This window comes from Halyomorpha halys, unplaced genomic scaffold (genome assembly GCF_000696795.3).
Source record: "Halyomorpha halys isolate HHAL.00 unplaced genomic scaffold, Hhal_1.1 Scaffold270.1, whole genome shotgun sequence".
NCBI classification, from domain to species: domain Eukaryota; kingdom Metazoa; phylum Arthropoda; class Insecta; order Hemiptera; family Pentatomidae; genus Halyomorpha; species Halyomorpha halys.
Genome location: NW_027105226.1, coordinates 437,465 through 457,356, shown reverse-complemented (window position 1 = coordinate 457,356; position 19,892 = coordinate 437,465). Strand labels below are relative to the sequence as shown.

General features: G+C 30.2%; 1 protein-coding gene across 5 annotated transcripts in view; it reads right to left on the bottom strand.

Moving 5' to 3' along the window:
- Nucleotides 1-19,892, bottom strand: part of LOC106680610 (piwi-like protein Siwi) — a 63,734-nt gene that overhangs the window by 1,679 nt on the left and 42,163 nt on the right. For all 5 annotated transcript variants that reach the window (XM_067049602.1, XM_067049607.1, XM_067049599.1 and 2 more), the window contains 9 exons: nt 17,407-17,717; nt 16,793-16,947; nt 12,379-12,506; nt 11,283-11,306; nt 11,173-11,190; nt 10,844-11,018; nt 10,642-10,763; nt 7,259-7,419; nt 614-761 (listed from right to left, as the gene is read on the bottom strand). In XM_067049602.1, coding sequence (XP_066905703.1) covers nt 614-761; nt 7,259-7,419; nt 10,642-10,763; nt 10,844-11,018; nt 11,173-11,190; nt 11,283-11,306; nt 12,379-12,506; nt 16,793-16,947; nt 17,407-17,717 — 1,242 coding nt within the window. The remainder of the gene's footprint in view (nt 1-613; nt 762-7,258; nt 7,420-10,641; nt 10,764-10,843; nt 11,019-11,172; nt 11,191-11,282; nt 11,307-12,378; nt 12,507-16,792; nt 16,948-17,406; nt 17,718-19,892) is intronic.

Here is a 19,892-nt window from a genome sequence, read left to right as displayed (position 1 = left end):
TTCGAATAAAAAAAAAATTTTGATTACAATTTAATTTTTTGTGTTATTTTTTACAATTTCAAGTTCTATCGGGCTTAAAAAAACACCCTATACTATGAACAATAAATTGTCGTTGAGCACTAAAAGAATTAATATTTGTACTTTTGATATGGTGACAGTTAAAGAATGAATTATATTCTTCTATACTGACAATATGTCATAACTACTCTACAATTACTATATTTATCTTTTTCTCTCTAACAAAATAGTTTATTTTTAGAGCATTATGATGAACAAACTCATGTAGCCCACACATGAACTGGGCTAAAAAAGTAAACTAATTTAATTAGTAAAATGGAAATAGATATTTTTGTAGGATGGTGGTCAAAAAAGTTTTAAAAAACTGTTAGAAAACAATAAATAATTGTTTTTGTAACCTTCTTGCTTGCCACCCAGATGGACCACCTTCCTACAATCATCACTCATGGTCTACTAACAATCTTCCTACATAGGTATTTGTTTGCTGTTGTTGTTTTACTTGTTTAATCTTTGGTAAGTTTTTTTAAAAAATAAAACTCTAAAATTGATCAATTGAGTTAAAACATTTTACATTATATAAAAAAAATAAACTTACTGTGCAATTATAATACAAGTGACACATTTTATATGCGAGCCTTTGAACATGATCGGGCTTCATGTTACATTCATCAAAGATAACATTGTAGTTTGTAGGTGTCACAGTACCCTGCCGCACTGATTGTGATACCAAGAAGAAATCATATCTGTAAAAAAATTATAGTCTATAGAAAGCAGATTTCTTGAGAGAGGAATGTGTACATATGGTTGAAAAAAGAGGAAAAGAATCAATAAGGAAAAATGTAACTTAGTTTGAGAGGGAGAAAAAAAGACAATGAATTTATTGTGTTCAGTTTATAGTTAGTTATAATTGAAAACAATAATTATATCTTTGTTAAATAATATATGATAGCATTTATGTGTCCAATAATGTATTTTTAAGTATGCAGTGAATTGTAGCAACCCGATATTAGGGCAACATTGCTGGCTAAATAAAGCATTTCTATTTGTTATTTATTTCAAGATTTTCTTAAGAATTGCTATGAATTCTCCTTGATTTGAAAGAAATAGCCAATTGTATTGGGAACTACAAATGGAATATAGAAGATTACATCAAAAACAGGTCATAAAATTCCACTCCCTGTTACTGACAGTTAAAGGAGCAATAACTTACAACTTAGGAAATCTAACCACATCCCCAAGACTAAACTCAGGCTTCTGCAGGACATCCTGTTATAAATTCTATATTTATCGATTCTATTATTGATATATTTTCTCTTCATCTCTTTCTCAAATTAACTTCCCTCCCTCCCCCCCCCATTAGAAGTCAATTATTTATTTTATTAAATCTATAAATGTCATTGTTTATGTAACTAACTTTTCTTTTTCTCTCTTAAGAATTATTATTTTTATCCATTTATTTTATCTTATTTGTTTTTTATTGATAACATTGCAAATAGTTAGGGGTGTCTTTTGCACGAGGCTATATCCCCCCTCCATAATCAATTATTAAAAAAAGACAAATTAACTGTTACATTGACCATATAAGGCCTACCAGATCTAGTATTAAATAAAAATATATGATATATGATGTATTTCATGATTCACATGATAAAATCATATTAGGTTAGTATGCAATGCATTTAATCTAAACAAACTCATGTCATTGCTCAAAGTTTCAATTATAAATGGATAAAAATATTGCTTATATACATTGCTGCTTCTTTGATGTTAATTTGTGAAAAAATTGCTCATTTCTCAGAGACAAACAAAAATATTGGTGTGTGAGGGTTATACAACTGAATGTTTTTAGAGAAACTAAAATATAATTGGCCTTCCAATGTAGCAAAAAAAAACTTTGAAACTTCATATAACCTGTTCCAAAAAAATTGCAAGTCAATTTAAACTTACATTATGACTTTAAAAAAATCAGTGAAATTTAAAGAAAAACATTTTATAATTTTCACTAGGGTATACTTCAAGCGATAAAGCTGATAAAAAATAAGTTCATAGTGCCTAGAGGTTCCCTCCACCATAGTATACTCAGCCAGGCATAAGGCATACAAGTGGAAGATCACCCATATTCTACTCTAGTAAAATTGTAAGTAAACCTATAAGTAAGTGTAAACTAATTTCTATTAATTTATTAATGAAAAAGGTTTGAAAAAAAATTATGGTAAAAAAAGTTTAACACTGACTGGAAATACCAAAGCATAATAAGGCAATTTTTCAAATCGCTTGTGTATATATTTAAGCTTATAGCAAATAACTCATAAAGTATAACATCTTTTTTCAGATAAAAAAATTTACCGAACTACTTTACTCCAATCCTTACGCTTAATTCTGTTCATAAATTTTTTTCTACTCAAAAATCTCATGATTTCATCATCTTTAAACATTCCCACAGCGAAATGGAACATATAGCAAAAAGCCCCACATAAATCGGTCCAGTAATAAGCCCAATTAATGTATTTATTTAGTTAAATTAAACATATCGGTATACTTTATTATTATGATTTGGTAACATAAATTGAACCAATGCATGCTATAAAGTTTCAATCATAATTTTTTTTTAAAAAATATTAACAGCTTCAATATTACTCAACCAATCAACACCATTCTTTGCAGGCGCTTAAGTAAAGATAATAAGTAACATTAAGATTTAGTGACATATATAGTTTCGTAAATGAAACTCTCACAGTGCTTCAATATTATTACTATATCCAAACAACTGAACCAAAGAGTGGTAAAACATTTTTTGGCAGTAAAATAAAGTCCACTAATTAATTTTATTATATTAAACTCTTAATTTTCTTCTAAATATTTTATTTTCGGGGATTTCATTATCTTTAAACCTTCCCATGGCGAAATGGAACATTTTGAAAAAAAAATGCATGTAAACAGACCGAATGAAATATGGAAGTGGGGTAAACAATTTTTTAGAAGTGAAAATTAGTATTTAAAAAAAAAAAACTGCAAGTAAATTGGTCCAGTAATAACCAAGTCTATCGAGAACAAAGATTGAACAGCTCTCTTTTATATATAGAGAGAAGAGAAGATGCTGTGATAAGACGGTAGCCATGGTTACGCTCGACTGATCTACACCAAACTTGGTAATTTTTTAGGGCTCTAAAAACTAGACCAAAAGGCAAAAAGCGGGTCTAATTAAACAAATTAGAACCGGAGATATAAAATAAAACGTGAGAATTTTTTCCCCTCATTTGGAACTCACATTCCCTCCTAAAAAAAAAAGCATCAAATTTAACTTCGGTCAATTTCGGCTAAAAGAGCGGACATTCAGCTTTCCTACGGTTCTATTAACGTGACACTAGGATAAAAGGGAATGGAGTTATTAATGATTATGTGAAAAATAGTCGATGGAGGACATTCTTTTATCCGATTTCACAGATGGAATCAAAGTGAAAAATGAATGATTTTTAATTTCTTCCAAAAATGGTAATTAGTACTTTGGGACAACCCTGAAACCGAATATGATTTTCTTTTTAAAAAAAAAAATTTACCCCAGGCCTCATGCTTAATTTTAGACAAAGATTCGACAGCTTTTTTTTTTTATATATAGAGATATATATATATTTTTTATTATGAGAGCAAACGTTTATTATGTATACATATACATATACAAACAAAAAGGATCTTTTCTCTAATAAAAGAAATAATAAACAAATGAGAGAGAAAATGAAGATGCTTAAAATATAAAAAAAAAATTTGACTTTAATCTTATAGAATAAACAGAGACAAAAAAATAAAACAAAAAGTCTCTAATTTTATAATATGTAGAAAAACCTTGAGATTTTAAAAACAAAATGATGATAGGAGAGTAACTCACAGCAGGTGAGTCGAAGAAAAATATATAAAGCCTTATACATCTCCTTTAAGACAACACCTCTGTCATCGATCATCGACAAATGGTGAAAATATGGTGGGTGAGGGGCGCTCCTGAAACTGTACCCCAAAGACTAGCAGCCTGAACATATGTGGTGAGCCGGTGGATGAAGGTACTAATCCCACAGATACAGAATATAAAGCACAGATCCAGTACATCTAGAAACTGGCTATAGACAAATGCTTATCAGCCTTAATACTACTGCAATTGGTCCGTATTAACACTCAAAGTTTGTGTAAGTAGATGCTTCATAATAACAAAATATATACACAATAACCAATTCTTTAAGTGTCTAAAAGTTATATAAAGAGTTTAAAAATAAATTATAATTACAAAAAAGATAAATAAACTTGCAGTTAAAAAAATAAAAATCATTTGGAAAGTAAAGAGGGGGAATAAAAAAAATAATAAATTATAAATAAATCAAACTTAAGGTTTCAACAAGGTATAAACATGTTTCCAATACCTTAGCCTTTAATCTTAGAAGTAATTGACTTTTAAAAATGTGTTTCATCTTGCTCCAGTATTTTTCCCATCCAATATTAATCCTTCTAATTACTTCATCTTTTTTATCTTTCAATGAGATGAACCGTCTTAATTAAATATAGTGTTTGAAAAAACTGATTATTATTACACAGTATCTATATAAGGTACATATCTTATATTTTAAAGGAAGCCCATTTCTTCCCAACTACGGTGTTTGGTGCATTTAGGAATATACTTAACATACCCATTTACCATGGATCTCAAATTTTCATTTTATAATAACAAGAAGTTTAAAGTTTACCTATAAAATTCTTCTACTGCTACACTCCTATCAAAATGACTTTTTTTGGATAATACTGTACTGTAAAAAAACAGTACAGTATTATCCAAAAAACAAAAAAAAATTTTAAATAAAAACTAACTTCATATTAAATTCATGTAACTGCTGTATTTTTTTTAAACATATTTAAATTTTTTAAAAAATGGGAAAAGGTCAAATAAAATATTGATATTTCAATAACTATTGTCAATATTTCTTCAACATCTCACTTGAAAATTCATAGATAGAAAAGATAGGATGGCCAACTAAAATAAACTTTACAATTAAATGTATTTTTTTTTCTTTTTTATAAAATAACCTTTTAAAATAAAAAATAGCATATAAATAAGCTTAACTCTATGTCTAAATGTATTCCTATTTTTTATTTTAAAAGGTTATTTTACAATTACTATAAAATAACCTTTTAAAAATTAAAAATTCTATATGATATTTTGTTTAGTTCCAGTCACTTATTTAAGTTAAATTTTTCCATTTTTATTATATATTTATGAAATAATAAACACATATTGAAGTGAAACTTCTTTACTGACGTTCAACACGGAACATCAGTAACAGTAAAACATTGGGAACCACTGTATTAGACTCTACCGGTTGTGCCTGCCTGCCTGGAAATTCCATCTCACCAGTTAAATGTTAATTTTATTTTATTTTTTTTATCATGTTCCTCTTTAATTATATTATTTTATATATTATCTATATACATATTTCTATAATTATATTATTTCATAATAAGTAATATTATGAATTCATTAATTTAACGATTAAAAGTTGTGAATTAAGGAAATATCACTTGATTTGGTAAAATATGATTGATAATTAGCATTTTTATCACTTCAGTGCAGCGTACTATTTTTATACGATTTTGGCATTAAGGAACCCAAAAAAGTCTTGAGAGATTTTAATTGACTTGAAAATTTGTCTTGGAAAAGTTTTGGTGGGCCACAAAAAAACTTGTTGGGTCACTATTTGTCTACCCTCTTTGTAAGTTACATGGGATATTTGTTTAATTTCTTTTTTGTTTAAATATACTTTTTATATTGATTTAATGTATTTGTTTTTTGTTCAAAGGTAGCAACTTAATCTCACATGCGAACAAGCCTATTCACTAACTCAAAGTTTCTTCAGAAGTTCTTGAAAAATTGTACTTCTATATCCATGAGTACTTCTATATGCGCTTCTCAGAGTGTCTTCATCAACAGAAGTTTTTCTTTTAAAAGAAAACTTTCTTTGTCATCACAACTTTTTCATTACAACAAGAATTTTTCTGTCTTGAAATTTTCTCACAGAATGTTTTTTCCTCATAATACTCATATTCAAGCCAATTTGCATGCTTTTGTTGTACTAAAGTTTTGTTTAAACAGCAATTTCAAAAAAAATAGAGGTGGTTTTAAACTGATAAAGTTGCAGTTTATATTATAAGGATAGGTTGAAAAGTAATGTACAGATGCTTGTAGAGTGCTAACAAATGACCTGCAGCAGCGAGCTAAGTGACAAGTGAAAGAATCATTTTTCCTGAATATTCATGACCAGGTTTGAAGACAGTGAAGTCATCTATTTTTGTTTTAAAAAGTGGAAGTATGAAATATGTTCAAGTCAATGCAAATGAAACAGTGCTGTTATTAAAGTTTTAATTGCTGAAAAAGTGATACCAACTGAGATTCATTGTCGTTTAGAGGCTATTTATGAGAACAATACCGTTGATAAATCTACCATAAATCGATGGGTAAAAATAAAATTGTGATTGCAAACCTTAATTGCTGATTAAATACCCAGTGGATGCCTGATCACTGCAATAGGCAATAAACTAAGCAAAATAATCGATCATTTGACTCGAGTTAATATAAGTATCATTGAAAAGTGCATTGAACTTTAGTGCCAATGACATGACACACACACTGCACGCAACAGCAAAGCCTCTACAAAAGTTCAGACTACTTCAGCACCCTCCCTTACTACCCCAATCTTGCACTTTGTAATCGCGAGAAGAGAAATCCCTTAAATCATTTCATGACAATGATGTAAATGTAAAGGGATATGTCAAGTCCTGGTTTCAAGAAAACTCAGAAATATTTTTTCGTGAATGAATGAAAAAATTTCTTGGATAAATGTATTAGCCTTAACTGTGACTATGTTGAAAAGTAAATATCTCCTTCTGAAGATTAAGAAGTGAAATATAATTTTTATATATACTGTTTACCCGATCTTGCTCATTTTCATTAGTTTTACAAAAATTATCTTAGAGAATAAAAACAGAATGACTGCTGTCTTGGAATTATTTGAATGGTTTTTCATTTGTTTTACAAATATAAATAATTTTTACAGTAATAGCATCGGTTGATAGTTTATTTGCTTTTATAAGACCAGAGGAGCCCAGATCATAGAATGATTCAAATCAGTGATGGCATTGAAATAAAAATACCAATTAATAATTAAATTATTTATAAATAAATTTGATGAGATTTAAAGCAACTCACTTTTCAGGTTGGGTAATGACATCGTCTACGACAGTACCAGGTAAAGGATTAAGGTATTTCCCCTTTCGATCTTCCATGAAAAACCTGGCTTGAATACGCTTTGATACTATTATGACCGTCAACCTTGGTGTTCTATTAGGAAACATTTCTAAGAGTCTCTCCTAAAATATAAAAACATAAACTATCATTTTTCAAAAAAATTATAGTCAAATAAAAATGCATAAATGCTTGGTTATCTAGATAAACAAAAATACTGGAAGATTGTTGATTGACTGTGTTTATAGACGAATGGAGTATGGTCCAGGTGCAGTCAAAAAACCTTAAATAGTAAATGGGTATACTATTTGAGTTTTTTTGACCGCACCTGGACCATATAAAGGATATAAAAAAAAATATATATGTAATGAACAGAGCCTGGATTTTTGTGAAATAAAAATCCACAGAATATGCCATAAAAAAACAAAACATAAAATATATAATATGAGAGCTAAAATACTTAAATATACCAACAAGGAATTATGTACTAGAAAAGTAATTGGATAAGAGATTAGAAAATAGACGAAGATGATTTTAAAAATTAGTTCATATTATATGTAATGTAGTAGTATAGATCCCTTATCCAGCACTTGGGAGATAGCAGAACAAGCAGAATTTCATGGAGAAGTGAAAAATCTCAATTTCGATTCTTAAATTTTTATTAGAACATTAATGTGGAAATCAATATACTTTGGAGCAGATCGGAAGTCCAGTGTTTTAAAGTCCTAAAATAAACTGTTTTTGAGATAACATACAAATTAGCCACGGATCAAGCCTAATTCTAAGGTTAGCTACCACAGTGCTATAAAATTAATTATTGAATTATTTGGCAATGGTTGCCATGGGATAAATATCACGGTTTATTGAAAAAGGGTCTTAGACAAATCCTGTCCCTTAGCATCAACCCAGTAGTGTTCAATGTATGCATTAGTAATTCCTGAGTAATATTGAGTTGGCATTTCACCATCAACATCCAATCTTTATCAGTTGGTGCTGGCAAACTGAATTGGGATTGTTAAGTACAAGAGTGGTCTGAAAAGTTTTCGACTACAACGTGAAGAAAACAGCACTTGTAAATAAAAGCAAGTGAATTTTGTTGTTCACCTGTTGACAGTTACCCACTAAAGTTTCAGCCATTTTGGATGCACAATGTTTATGTAACAGTCGTTTGAGTGAGTTGATGTGAGTTTTTGTTTTGGTGAAAATGGACAAAATCGAGTACCGAGCTGTCATTAAATATTGTTTTTGAAAGGCAATACGCCTACGTAAATCAAAGATGAGTTAGATTCTGTGTATGGGAGCTCTGCACCATCATTTACCACAGTGAAATTTTGGGCAGGTGAATTTAAACGTGACCGTAAGAGCTTGACAAGGGAGATGAATGTTCGGGAAGTTCAAAAACTGCAACTACTGACAAAAACATCGCCAAAGTCCACCGAATGGTGCTAGAAGACTGCCGAATTAAAGTGAGAGAGATAGCAGAGGTTATGAACATGTAAAAGAACATGTTCATTACATATTAAATCAACATTTAGATTTAAGAAAGCTGTCCGCATGTTGGGTGCTGCGTTTTCTCACGTTAGACCAAAAATGTGTTCAAATGAATATTTGCAATGCTGTTGACACAGTTTAGGCGCAATAAATCCAAGTTTTGGCGCCGATTAATTACTGTAGATGAAACTTAGATAAACCATTATACCTGGTTCGGAGGACAGAGATTTTCATCAAATGAAGAGCCAATCACCTTTGAGAACAATTATTTTACAGAGGACTTTTTGGATGGGTTCCAGAGATGGGAGAATAGCAGGGAGAAGTGTGTAGAGTTACAAGGAGACTATGGTGGAAAATAAAAAAATAAATTCAGAAAAAATGTCTTGTATTTTTGTTACGTCGGAAACTTTTTAGACTACACTCGTAACTTACTGGGGTATCATCAACAATAAATATTGTGAAAATTAATTTTAACAGATTTCGTATATAATTTTACTCTTGCCAGAAATAGGGTAAATAAAGTGTTTAGATATTTATCATAATCTGTCTGTATGTCTGTTATACATTGTCCATATTTTATATGTTATAATTTAGGGTAAGTGACGATTCTTTGAGGTACAGCACAACCGACTTACTTTTGATGACTAATTATTCAATGATATCCCGTGAATATTTTGTTGAGATAAGAAAATAAGTCGAGCTCTAGATACTGAAAATTATTTTATCAAATGGGTTAGTCTGTAGGTACATAACCATGTTTAAAGCCAATAGCTCAACCAATTTATAAGTTAGATGGCTCAAAGTAATATCCCAAAAATGGTTTGAAACAAGATGAACTCAAAATATTTAAAAAAACATTGTACTAAATGTATTCAGTCTGTCCGTTTCTGAATATATATAATGCTCTTTTTGAGTGAAGGGGTCAGCAAATTTCGAATTTCCATATCCCAAATTATTCATTAAGATCCTGTGAACATTTTGAAACAACTGACCTCAAGGAACTGAAAAATTATTGAATCAAAAGTATTAGACTACTTTTAGAGCCAACAGCTCAACCAATTAATAATGCTGATCAAACAAATTAGTTAATGACATCACAAAATTTTTTAAAAATAGTTTGAGCTCCTAATAGTGAAAATATTTTTGTATTTTCAACTTCCTGTTGGTTCCTACAGTTTTTAACTGTTCTGTCTCTTAAAACCTTCATGGTTACCATTTTTGAGATAAAACATAGATTAGGCACGGGTTAACCAAATTATCGTTCTTTATTTTAATTCAATTTTTTTGGTAGTTATTATCACTTATGCAGTGTTACATATAGTAACACCATAGCAGTGTGCACACAGTTCTTATCCAACTCAAATACGTAAGAGTACTATCAGAAATGTTTTCTACACTAATTATATAGCTGGTCGAAAAATCCGAACCCCAACAACACATCAATTCATGTAAGGCAGTAAACAAGGACTCAACGAATAGAATTCAGGGTTAATATAAGTTACAAATAGCTGAATCTTACTTAACTTTAAAAATGGAGGGATATTTTCAAATGGGACTGAGTAATTACTTATTATGTAAAAAAAGAGTAGCCATTAAGAAGTAGCTAGCTGAATCACTTGTGAGTGTCTTTGCTACACTTTCTTGATAATATTATATTATTTACATGAATAAATATGTTTCCTTGATATTACTTATACTTTGAACTTACAAGAGAGAAAAAAAAATATCTAAAGAGAGTTTTCACAAAAGTAAACTAGTATATATAAATGGGTCGAAGATCTGATTTCTACTTATTAACAAACAATGCTATTTTAGAAAATAAACTTATTTTTGGACATTGATAATAAGAAAAACACCTTAATCCTCTTAATTTCATGCTCTTTAACATAGTTGATGTTCGATTCACCAACACCATCTCTAAAAACGACTATTTTAGGAGGTAAGTATTGGTTCAATTCTTGAAATCTCATGACTGCACCTACGGACAAATATAAACATGAAAGAGAGCTTAAAAATGTCCAAACAAAGTGACAACTATAAAACAAAACAATCACTTACAGGATATGTGGTTTGCAATGTCATTAGACAACTCCTCTCCTAAATTGTGCCTACTCACTGAGGAGTAAAATTGTGAGAACATGTAATCAAGAGATGCTACCATTGCACCCACTGATTGACCTTTCAGTCTCGTATCATGGCATACATCAAACCCAACAATCATTATAGCATGTATCTGTAAAAATTTGACAATTTAAGGCTTAAAGACTTATCAAAAAAATTAATAATTTTATTTTATTAAGTAAAAAAGAAATTATGCATTATTAAAAGAAGATAATTTCTACATAAACCAATAAATCTGATATATCTAAGCAAAGGAATCTACTAACCATATTCTCTAGCACAGTCTGTAAAACAAACAAAAAAAATATTAAATTTTCATTAGAAATAAAATGAAATCAAGAGATTAAATAATAACAATTTTAATTGTACAACTTACGCCATCATTCCTCACTATATTTTCCTGGAAAAACAAAACAAAACAAACCATTAGAAAATATTTTACTAATTTAAATTAAAATATTTAATTATTGTGCAGATTATATAGTATTAAGAAAACTAAATCAAAGTACTTTTATAAACATATATAAGTTATTATGTATATACGCAGACACAATTTAAAATAAATTATTTTTACAAAAATTTCATTTCCTGTTAGGATATTTTAGTTTTTATTATAGCGTTTATCAATAAATTTACAAAATTTTGTAATTTTTCTTTTAAAGTAAAAAAACAAAACATTAAATAGATGAGCTTGGTGAGTACAAAAAACAAAAGGAGAAGATTGACACCCTTGAGAGGCAGGAGAAAGGGAAGTTAGGCTTTTTGATCCTTGATAAAATATTACCACGTTAAACTAAAGATCATGAATACCCCTATTGTTAACTATGTATCATAAATAAATAATAACTATCATTTTTATTTCAGGAGAAAATCTTAAAATAATCCCACAAGGAACAGGAACCAGAGCGATTACAATCAAAGACTGGTGAAATAAATGAAGGAATTATAATAGTTTTTAATTTTAATGATTAAGCACCCCAACAACTTGAAAGAAATCAACTACAAATATTTTTTTAATTAATATGGATTTTATCTGACCATTATCGGGGCTCATCATTCAGCAGATTAACCTTAGAGGTAAAAATTAAATGAGCTGAATTATAATGTTGATACATAATCACTTGCTGAGGGAGGTTCCAGCAGATAAAAAGTTTGCTTTTTTGCTTGCTTGCAGATGAAGAGGAGTTGGCTTTTTTGTTAAGAAACATGTATTTTCTTCACCTCTAGTCAATCCAACCTACCTAAACTACCTATCTGGCCCTGATTGTCCAATGGAGACTAGATTAGTGAGCTTCTAAGGTAACTTTAAAATGATATACGAGAAACTGTTCTAGGACGAGGAGCTGACCTATAAGTAAATGTTCATCCAGCATATGTTAAATTCAAGGGTGAATTCACATTAGCATAATGATTCATACAAAAATTTTCATTCTTAAACATTCACAATATCAAATAAACATAAAATAACTTACCTTAAATGGGACTGGAGTGAACCATGGACTCCCTCCCAGTTTACAGTTTATTTGTATAGCAATTTTTGTACAAACTGAGAGCAAGTTTTTATGTCCCAGTGTTTTAGTTGCTATCACTTGAGAAGGTACTGCAACATACATTTAAAAAAACATTTATTATTAACAAAATAAAGAAAAACATACATCTTATAATATCATAATCTCATAATCGACAATGTAATTTAAGTAATAAATCCAATGACGACCTCAAGAAAATAAAAAAACGATACTTAAACTTAGTAGCTAAAAATTTTTCTTCAGACCCAAAAATGGAAATCCAAATAACAATCAATCATTATTGTTATTCCAAATAACTATAATACAATTAACATTAGAGAACAGAGATATAATAAAAGGTAGATAAAAGCAAGATATTATAACCCAGGAGTGGGTAATTGCTTTTGTTCGAAACCCAAAATGTGGAAACGGAGGGCAGCTTCTTCTAAAATGGCTACATTTGCATTTCAGAAAATATATAAATTATACCATAAAAATCTATAACTTGACACAATAAAATATTTGCAATTACATTTTAACTTATCATTGGGCTTATTTCATATTATCTACAGTTGGGTTGGGCAAAAATTAGTTGTAAAAAAACTCCAGTTAAGATTAAGATCATTACAATGTTTATTTATAATTGAACCATTAATAGATACATATTTAATCCATAACAACTTTAATGATTTGTTGAATATTTCCTCTAATTTTGAGATTTAAAAATTACTTTTAAAAGTAAGCAAAGAATGAGAAAATTTATGGAGTAAGAAAAAGGAGAGGGTAAAGTTATAATTGCAACTTTCAAGATTCCTTCAAAATCCTTATTTTTGAGAAACTGAATAAGATTTGCATTTTATAAGAAAAATATGTTGTTATTTTTTAACAGTGAGGCCCATGAATAGATTGTATAGGGTATTAATGTTAGGTTTAAGAAGAGGGAATGTTGATTTAAGTAAAGAAAGATTGGAGAAAACAAGGCAGTTGGGAAGAATAAGAGTAAGAGAAGAAGCAGCTGAAGATGATGTAGTTTAGAGAAGATGGAGAAGAACTGGCATGTAGAGGTAGGCACTGAAACATATTGAAAGGTCATTGATTGACCGTGTGTAATTAATACAAGGAACATGATCAGGCTGTGGTCAAACAAAACTATAAATCCCAAAATTAGAGCAACTATCCAATAGTTCCAATATAATAATATTCTTCTTCTTTCTCATCCTCCATAAATGCCTTTCAGCGTGGAGGAGCCTCTAACCACTTGGTCCACACATCTCGGTCTATGGTAAGCATCTTCATCTGAGCCAGCATTTTTCCCCTTTTCAGACCTAGTCGTTGGATATGCTCCATATAGCTCCTTCTAGGTCTGCCTCGTGGTCTCCTACCAGTCGGCCTCGTCTCCATACATTTTCTTGGCACTCTGTCTTCCCCCATTCAGACAGATGTGTCCATATCATCACTGATTTTACTAAGGGGATCTGAAGTTCTTCTCTTATTCTTTCATTCCTACATATCTCTCCTAGTTTTGCCCAATATTCTTCATAAAAATTGCATTTCAGTAGCCGTAATCCTGCACATGTTCTTGTCTTGGGTGACCCAACTTTCACTGCCATATAATAGTGTTGGAAGATATATTTCTTTAAAGATATGGTAATGGCCTGTTGCAATGTTTCCTCTGAATCTGTCACCAGCACGATATCGTCTACACATAGAAATGGCTGTACTTGTACCATCCTTATGTTCCACATACTGACTTCAGTCCAAGCAGTTCTCCTGCATATTTTGTGGATTTTATCCATAAAGACAATAAATAATAATGGACTGAGGCTATCTCCTTGTTTCACACATCCTTCTAGAGAAAATGGCTTTGACCCTCAGTCATTGATAAAAACTATTCCTTTAGGGCGTTGATAGTTGATTTAACCACTTCCAGGAGGTCTGTGGGAATTCTTTTGGCTCTAATTACCCTCCAGATTTCATATCGGGGTACTGAACCGAAGGCAGCTTTTAGGTTTAAAAAAGCTATGTAATTACTCTGATTTCTATACCATGCCTTTTCTACAATAGTTCTGAGAGCGAATATGTGATCCTGGGTTTGTCTTCCAGGTCAGAATCCGGCCTGGTCTTCTTCAAGTTTTGGCTCTATCAGTGCCTGTAACCTGCTTTCTAGAATAGTGGTGTACAGTTTATACATTACTTGGGATAAGCACATTGGTCTGTAGTTACCAAATTCTGTTCTACTATCTTTCTTATGAATTGGCACTGTGATATTATATTCCCAGTCCTTTGGAATAACTTTACTGTCTCATAACTTTGAAAAAGTGCTTGCAGTGATTATGTCATTTCATTATTTGATAAGTCACCTCCATATTTGATAAATTCTGGAAAAAATCCATCTCTGCCTGGTGCTTTACCTAGCTTCAAACAATCCAGGGCCCTTTCTATATCTTCCTCCCATATCCTTCTCCTTCCTCCTGAGCATTCACTAACTCTTCTACAAGGGATCGTATAGGGTCTGAGAACTGCGAAGAGTAGTGTTGTCTCCATCTATCCAAGATGTTTTCTGGGTCTGAGATCATATACCCGCTTTCATCTTTTATGTTTCTGACCTCTTTGGAAGTTTTACCCTTAAGTGCTTTTCCAGTACAATAATACTGACTCCAAAATTTTTCTAGCTTTCCAATTCATAACAATTTTTGCTATAACTTTAGCCAGAGCTGGACAAGTATTAGTTTTGAATTAAACAGTAATCTCATATAGGAGCTCTACAGACGGGGTGAGATGGAATTGAAGTTACAGAGATTCAAAGTCGAAGTGAGTAAGATCCACATCTGGCTGCCCCATGCGCGAAAGCCCTAACTGAATTGTCATAGATATAATGTTTATTAATTAATAACTAAAAGTTGTAATACATCTATTTAGACAATCCTTTATTTATAACAAATTTTTGTCCAGTTCAAGTGTTATCACAACTAACCTACTAACTGCGAGAACATTTAGTTTTGTTGGTTAATAAATAACACTAGATTCGAAAGACAAGGTTTTTTATTACTCATTAACTCTTCTCATTACAGTTCACTCACACTAGGTACAAGCACACAATATGGTGGGGGAAACATACATGGGTATATGAACATATGCCTTCTATATTTCTTAATAAATTTAGGATTACAATATTAACACCCCCCCATAATTCTAAATTTTGAAATACAATTAAAGTCAAACAACCAAAAAATCTAAAACATTAACTTTATGCTTAAGACCACTTAGTTAAGAAATCCGCAATGTTTTGATCAGAAGCAATATACTCTACACAAACATCATTATTTTTATAAAATAAAATGGTGCTTAACATCTGTATGTTTAGATCGATCATTAATTATAGAATTTTTAGACAATTCTAATGCACCAATGTTGTCACAAAAGAGTTTAGTAGGTCCACTCATTACACTAGGATTGATTTCGGATATCAAATTCCTGATCCAAAGGATCTCTTGAAGAGTCGAAGAAATACTCATATACTCCGCTTCACAACTTGATAAGGCAACAGTTTTCTGCTTCTTGCTATTCCAAATGATTGCACCACCTTGGATTAAAAAACAATAGCCTGTGATTGAATATCTTTCATTTATTTTATTCCCCCAGTCAGCATCACAGTACACCTTCAAATTCTCTCCTCCGTCTCTCGAAAAAGTCAATTTATAATCTACCGTACCTTTGATGTATCTCGGTAATCGCTTCACAGCATTCCAATGTACTCTTCTATAATTATTGTTGTACCTGCTGAGAAGATGAACAGCAAAGGTGATGTCCAGTCGGGAAACTTGAGATAGATAGAGCAGGCTACCTATTGCTTCTTGATAAGGAATATTCCTACAATCATCTTCCTCTCCTTTCTCATTCTCAGTGAATTATATGATAACACTAGATTAGAGACAAGGTTTTTTATTACTCATAAACTCTTCTCATTACAGTTCACTCACACTAGGTACAAGCACACAATATGGCAGAGGAAACATACATGGGTATATGAACATATGCCTTCCATATTTCTAAATAAATTTAGGATTACAATATTAACAAGTTTTAGGATCAACGTTCTATTTATTTTTAATTACATTTATGATCACTCATTGGGATTCTGATAACAGCCTGCAAGTTAATACCTATCAAAGAGCATCTATACATTTATTCTTGTTGATTTTTCCTTCCCCAATTCCTCATTTTTTCATGTTTTTTAAACATCTATCCCAGTTAATTAAAAAAAAAAATCTAACCAAGGTTTAGTTCAAATACTTTTTCTATTCTGTGTAAAAATATTGAAATGGCTTTAAAAAGAACAATACTTATTTATTAATTTATACACTTAAATATTTCATACTTGGCCTGTCGCAGAGACATTTCTTTTTAATGGCAGCATACAAGTCATTCCTACTGTAATTTATTATGCACATGACTAGTTGCAGCTTGCTAGCACTCATTGCTTTGTCGATAGCACCAAGATAGTTGGATATCTTATCTTGATCAATAATAATCCTAAAATAATAAAAATAGTTCATTGTTAAAATAGTCAACTATTATTTTTACTGATTAATTGCTCAACAGTGGTAATTTTCTTTTTGAAATAAATCCCAAATGAACTTTCTAGAAACTGTGTAAAGTTATATTACACACATATCCAAATTTAAATTAATCAAAATAAAAAAGAAGATATTTTAACTTAATTTGCCACAAAATTCTCCCTCCCAATTAGGTCAAGAATTGAAGAACAATTTGCATCTGTTAACCTTTAATAAAAAGGCTTGACACTGGAATAAATCAGGGTCATACCTCAAAAGACTAAAACATCCTCAATTGCTAACAACAAATAAGTAGTATAAAAAGTTTTTTTATTCATGAAAATTAATTATTCAAACAATGGATAAATAAAAGCCTCAAAGTATACGACAAATAGATAAAGGAAGTTATATTTGAGTTATTAAGAAGTAAACTTACACCTCAGGTTCATCAAATTTAAATTTCAAAGTACCAGCTGCTTTATAGAGGTCAGATAGGAAATTATCAAGGGGGTTACCACGGACCCTCTTATCATATGTTGCCTGCTTACTGGCAATAACTATCCAATTCTTTAACTTAACAATTCTCAGCATGCTCGCTGCACGCAGTGGACGTGACCAGTCTCCACTTTCTGGCCGTATCATCTTATTTCCACCCACATGCAAATCCTCAGGATGAAGGATTCTACCCTGGACAGTTTCTAATTCTTGAGAAAATTGGACATTCCACACTTCAAGTTTCTCTTGAGCCTATTAAATTTCAAAGCTACAATTAATTAATTTTTAATAATGCTTTAATTGAACCCACAAAGGCTATAGAAAGTTGTGTTTTACATACTATATCATTCATTCTTTCAAATATTTCCATTTCAAAATATTTTAGTTTATTAATAAACTAAAATATTCATATTCCTTTGCATTATATAACTTTACACTTATTTATAATCAACTATTTTTTATTTTCAATTCACTGTTATTTATATTTCCTAATTTGTTAGTCTGTTATTTCTTTTTCTCCTTTTTTTTTTTTTTTTTGTTTCTCTAAATGATGGTTATTTCTTTTTGTTTTATAGTCCTGAAGAAAAGACCTGAAAATCAGGTCAAATTGTCACTCAGCACGAATAAATAATTTTATGTTTATTAGTATTTTTATTGCAAACCCTCTTCTCCACTTACAATATTAGACATGGATAGACCCTTGGGTTTTAATTGTGAAATGAAAACATTGAAATAGTTAAGAAAACACAACAAATTTTTGTGATTGGTTCCTTGCTGCATTTGTGGGTTCAGTTTAACTCATAGTTAATTGTTAATATAATGTAAAAATACAAAAGATATAAAAAAAATAACTAACAAGGATAGTGCATGGTGTGTCCTATCTGAATTTGAAAAACCTTTTTTGGTGATTCTAGAATGAAAAAAATAAAGTTAAACACCTTGAAACTCCTTTAGTTTTTTAGAAACTGATATCGAAATGATCTTTCACCGAAACATTTGCCTTCTAAAGTAAATTGAAGATAAAAAATAATAGCCTTTTGTTTTCATTGAAAATTAGCATTTTTGAGGAAGCTAAGAAAATGAATCTGCCCCTCTTTAAATAAAAGACAATTTTTTTTACCTGCATTAAGGAGGTGATTTTTAGTTTTTGTAATTTTGTATGCATTTAATGAAATTAGTGGTATTTTTTTGTTATTCTACATCAGAAAACAAAAAGATTGGTACATTATTACCCTACTATATCAGAATAAGATAACACACATTATTGAAATAATTTAGAGTGATGGACCTGGGAAAGTGGGACAAATTTTTTTTAAGCAGAAATAAAGATAATATCAGTCTTAAAAATAACTTGAAGCACTATATGTTTAAGAAAACTTCAATAGTATTATAAATTTCAAAAGATTCCAAAGACCATAATATTTTTTGTTCCAAAACAATAGATACTTTAAATAAATAATTATGTGATTTTAAGTAGGCATTTCTCATTTACTGGCTTGATAGCAGGGTGTCTAGAATATAGGCTTAAAGAAATTCAGTTGCCAGGGTTTTTTTTCTCTTCCTAAATTTTCCCTGACAAAACAAAATTTGCTCGAACTGATAATATTTTTATAATATGATTATACATAATTCATTAATACAACTTTTTAGCTTATTAAAAGAATTTATCAAATATTGATAAAGTTAAACATACGAACTGAAAATTGGAGGTTTACAAAGTAACTTTTTGGACATTAATATTTTAAAACCAACACTTCATTTACATATTTTACAAACATCCAAAATGAGTTTTTTAGCATATCAGTCATCAATGGATCAGACTCTCACCATTACAGGTCCAGAAATATTCGATCCCATAACCAAAATCGTTATAAATGATATCCAGTGTATATACACAGGGTGACCCATAAATGCTTAGCATGATTTATGATGATGAGGATAAAGTTGACCCCAAAGCAACAAAAAAGCTCATATAGATAATGGTCCAATTTTCTACAGAAAAGGAGAAAACTGTTATTTTATGTTTTTTGAAACATATTTTCTCTTTAATATGAATAACTAAAAACTAATTAAATTTGGTAATTTTAAGTTCATGGTAAACTAAACTATTTTTTTAAAAAAATCAAAAAGGATTTGTATTTTTTTTTAAAATCATTTGAAGGAGGTTTTTTAAGCGACTAAAGGAAAGAGGTATTTTTAAAGAAAATTGAATATTAAAACGATTTTATATAGGTAATTTTTTCGATCCAACTTATCCTGAAGTAGTAAATTATGACTAACAATTGTAAATAAAACTATTGCTTAGGGTTATTGAAAGCTTACACATAAACCGTGCTGAATTTAACAGTATGATCAATCCTTTGAAAAATTGCAGGTGACTGGGGTCTCGAGAGCCCTGACAAAGTTTATTAAAAACTATAATAATGG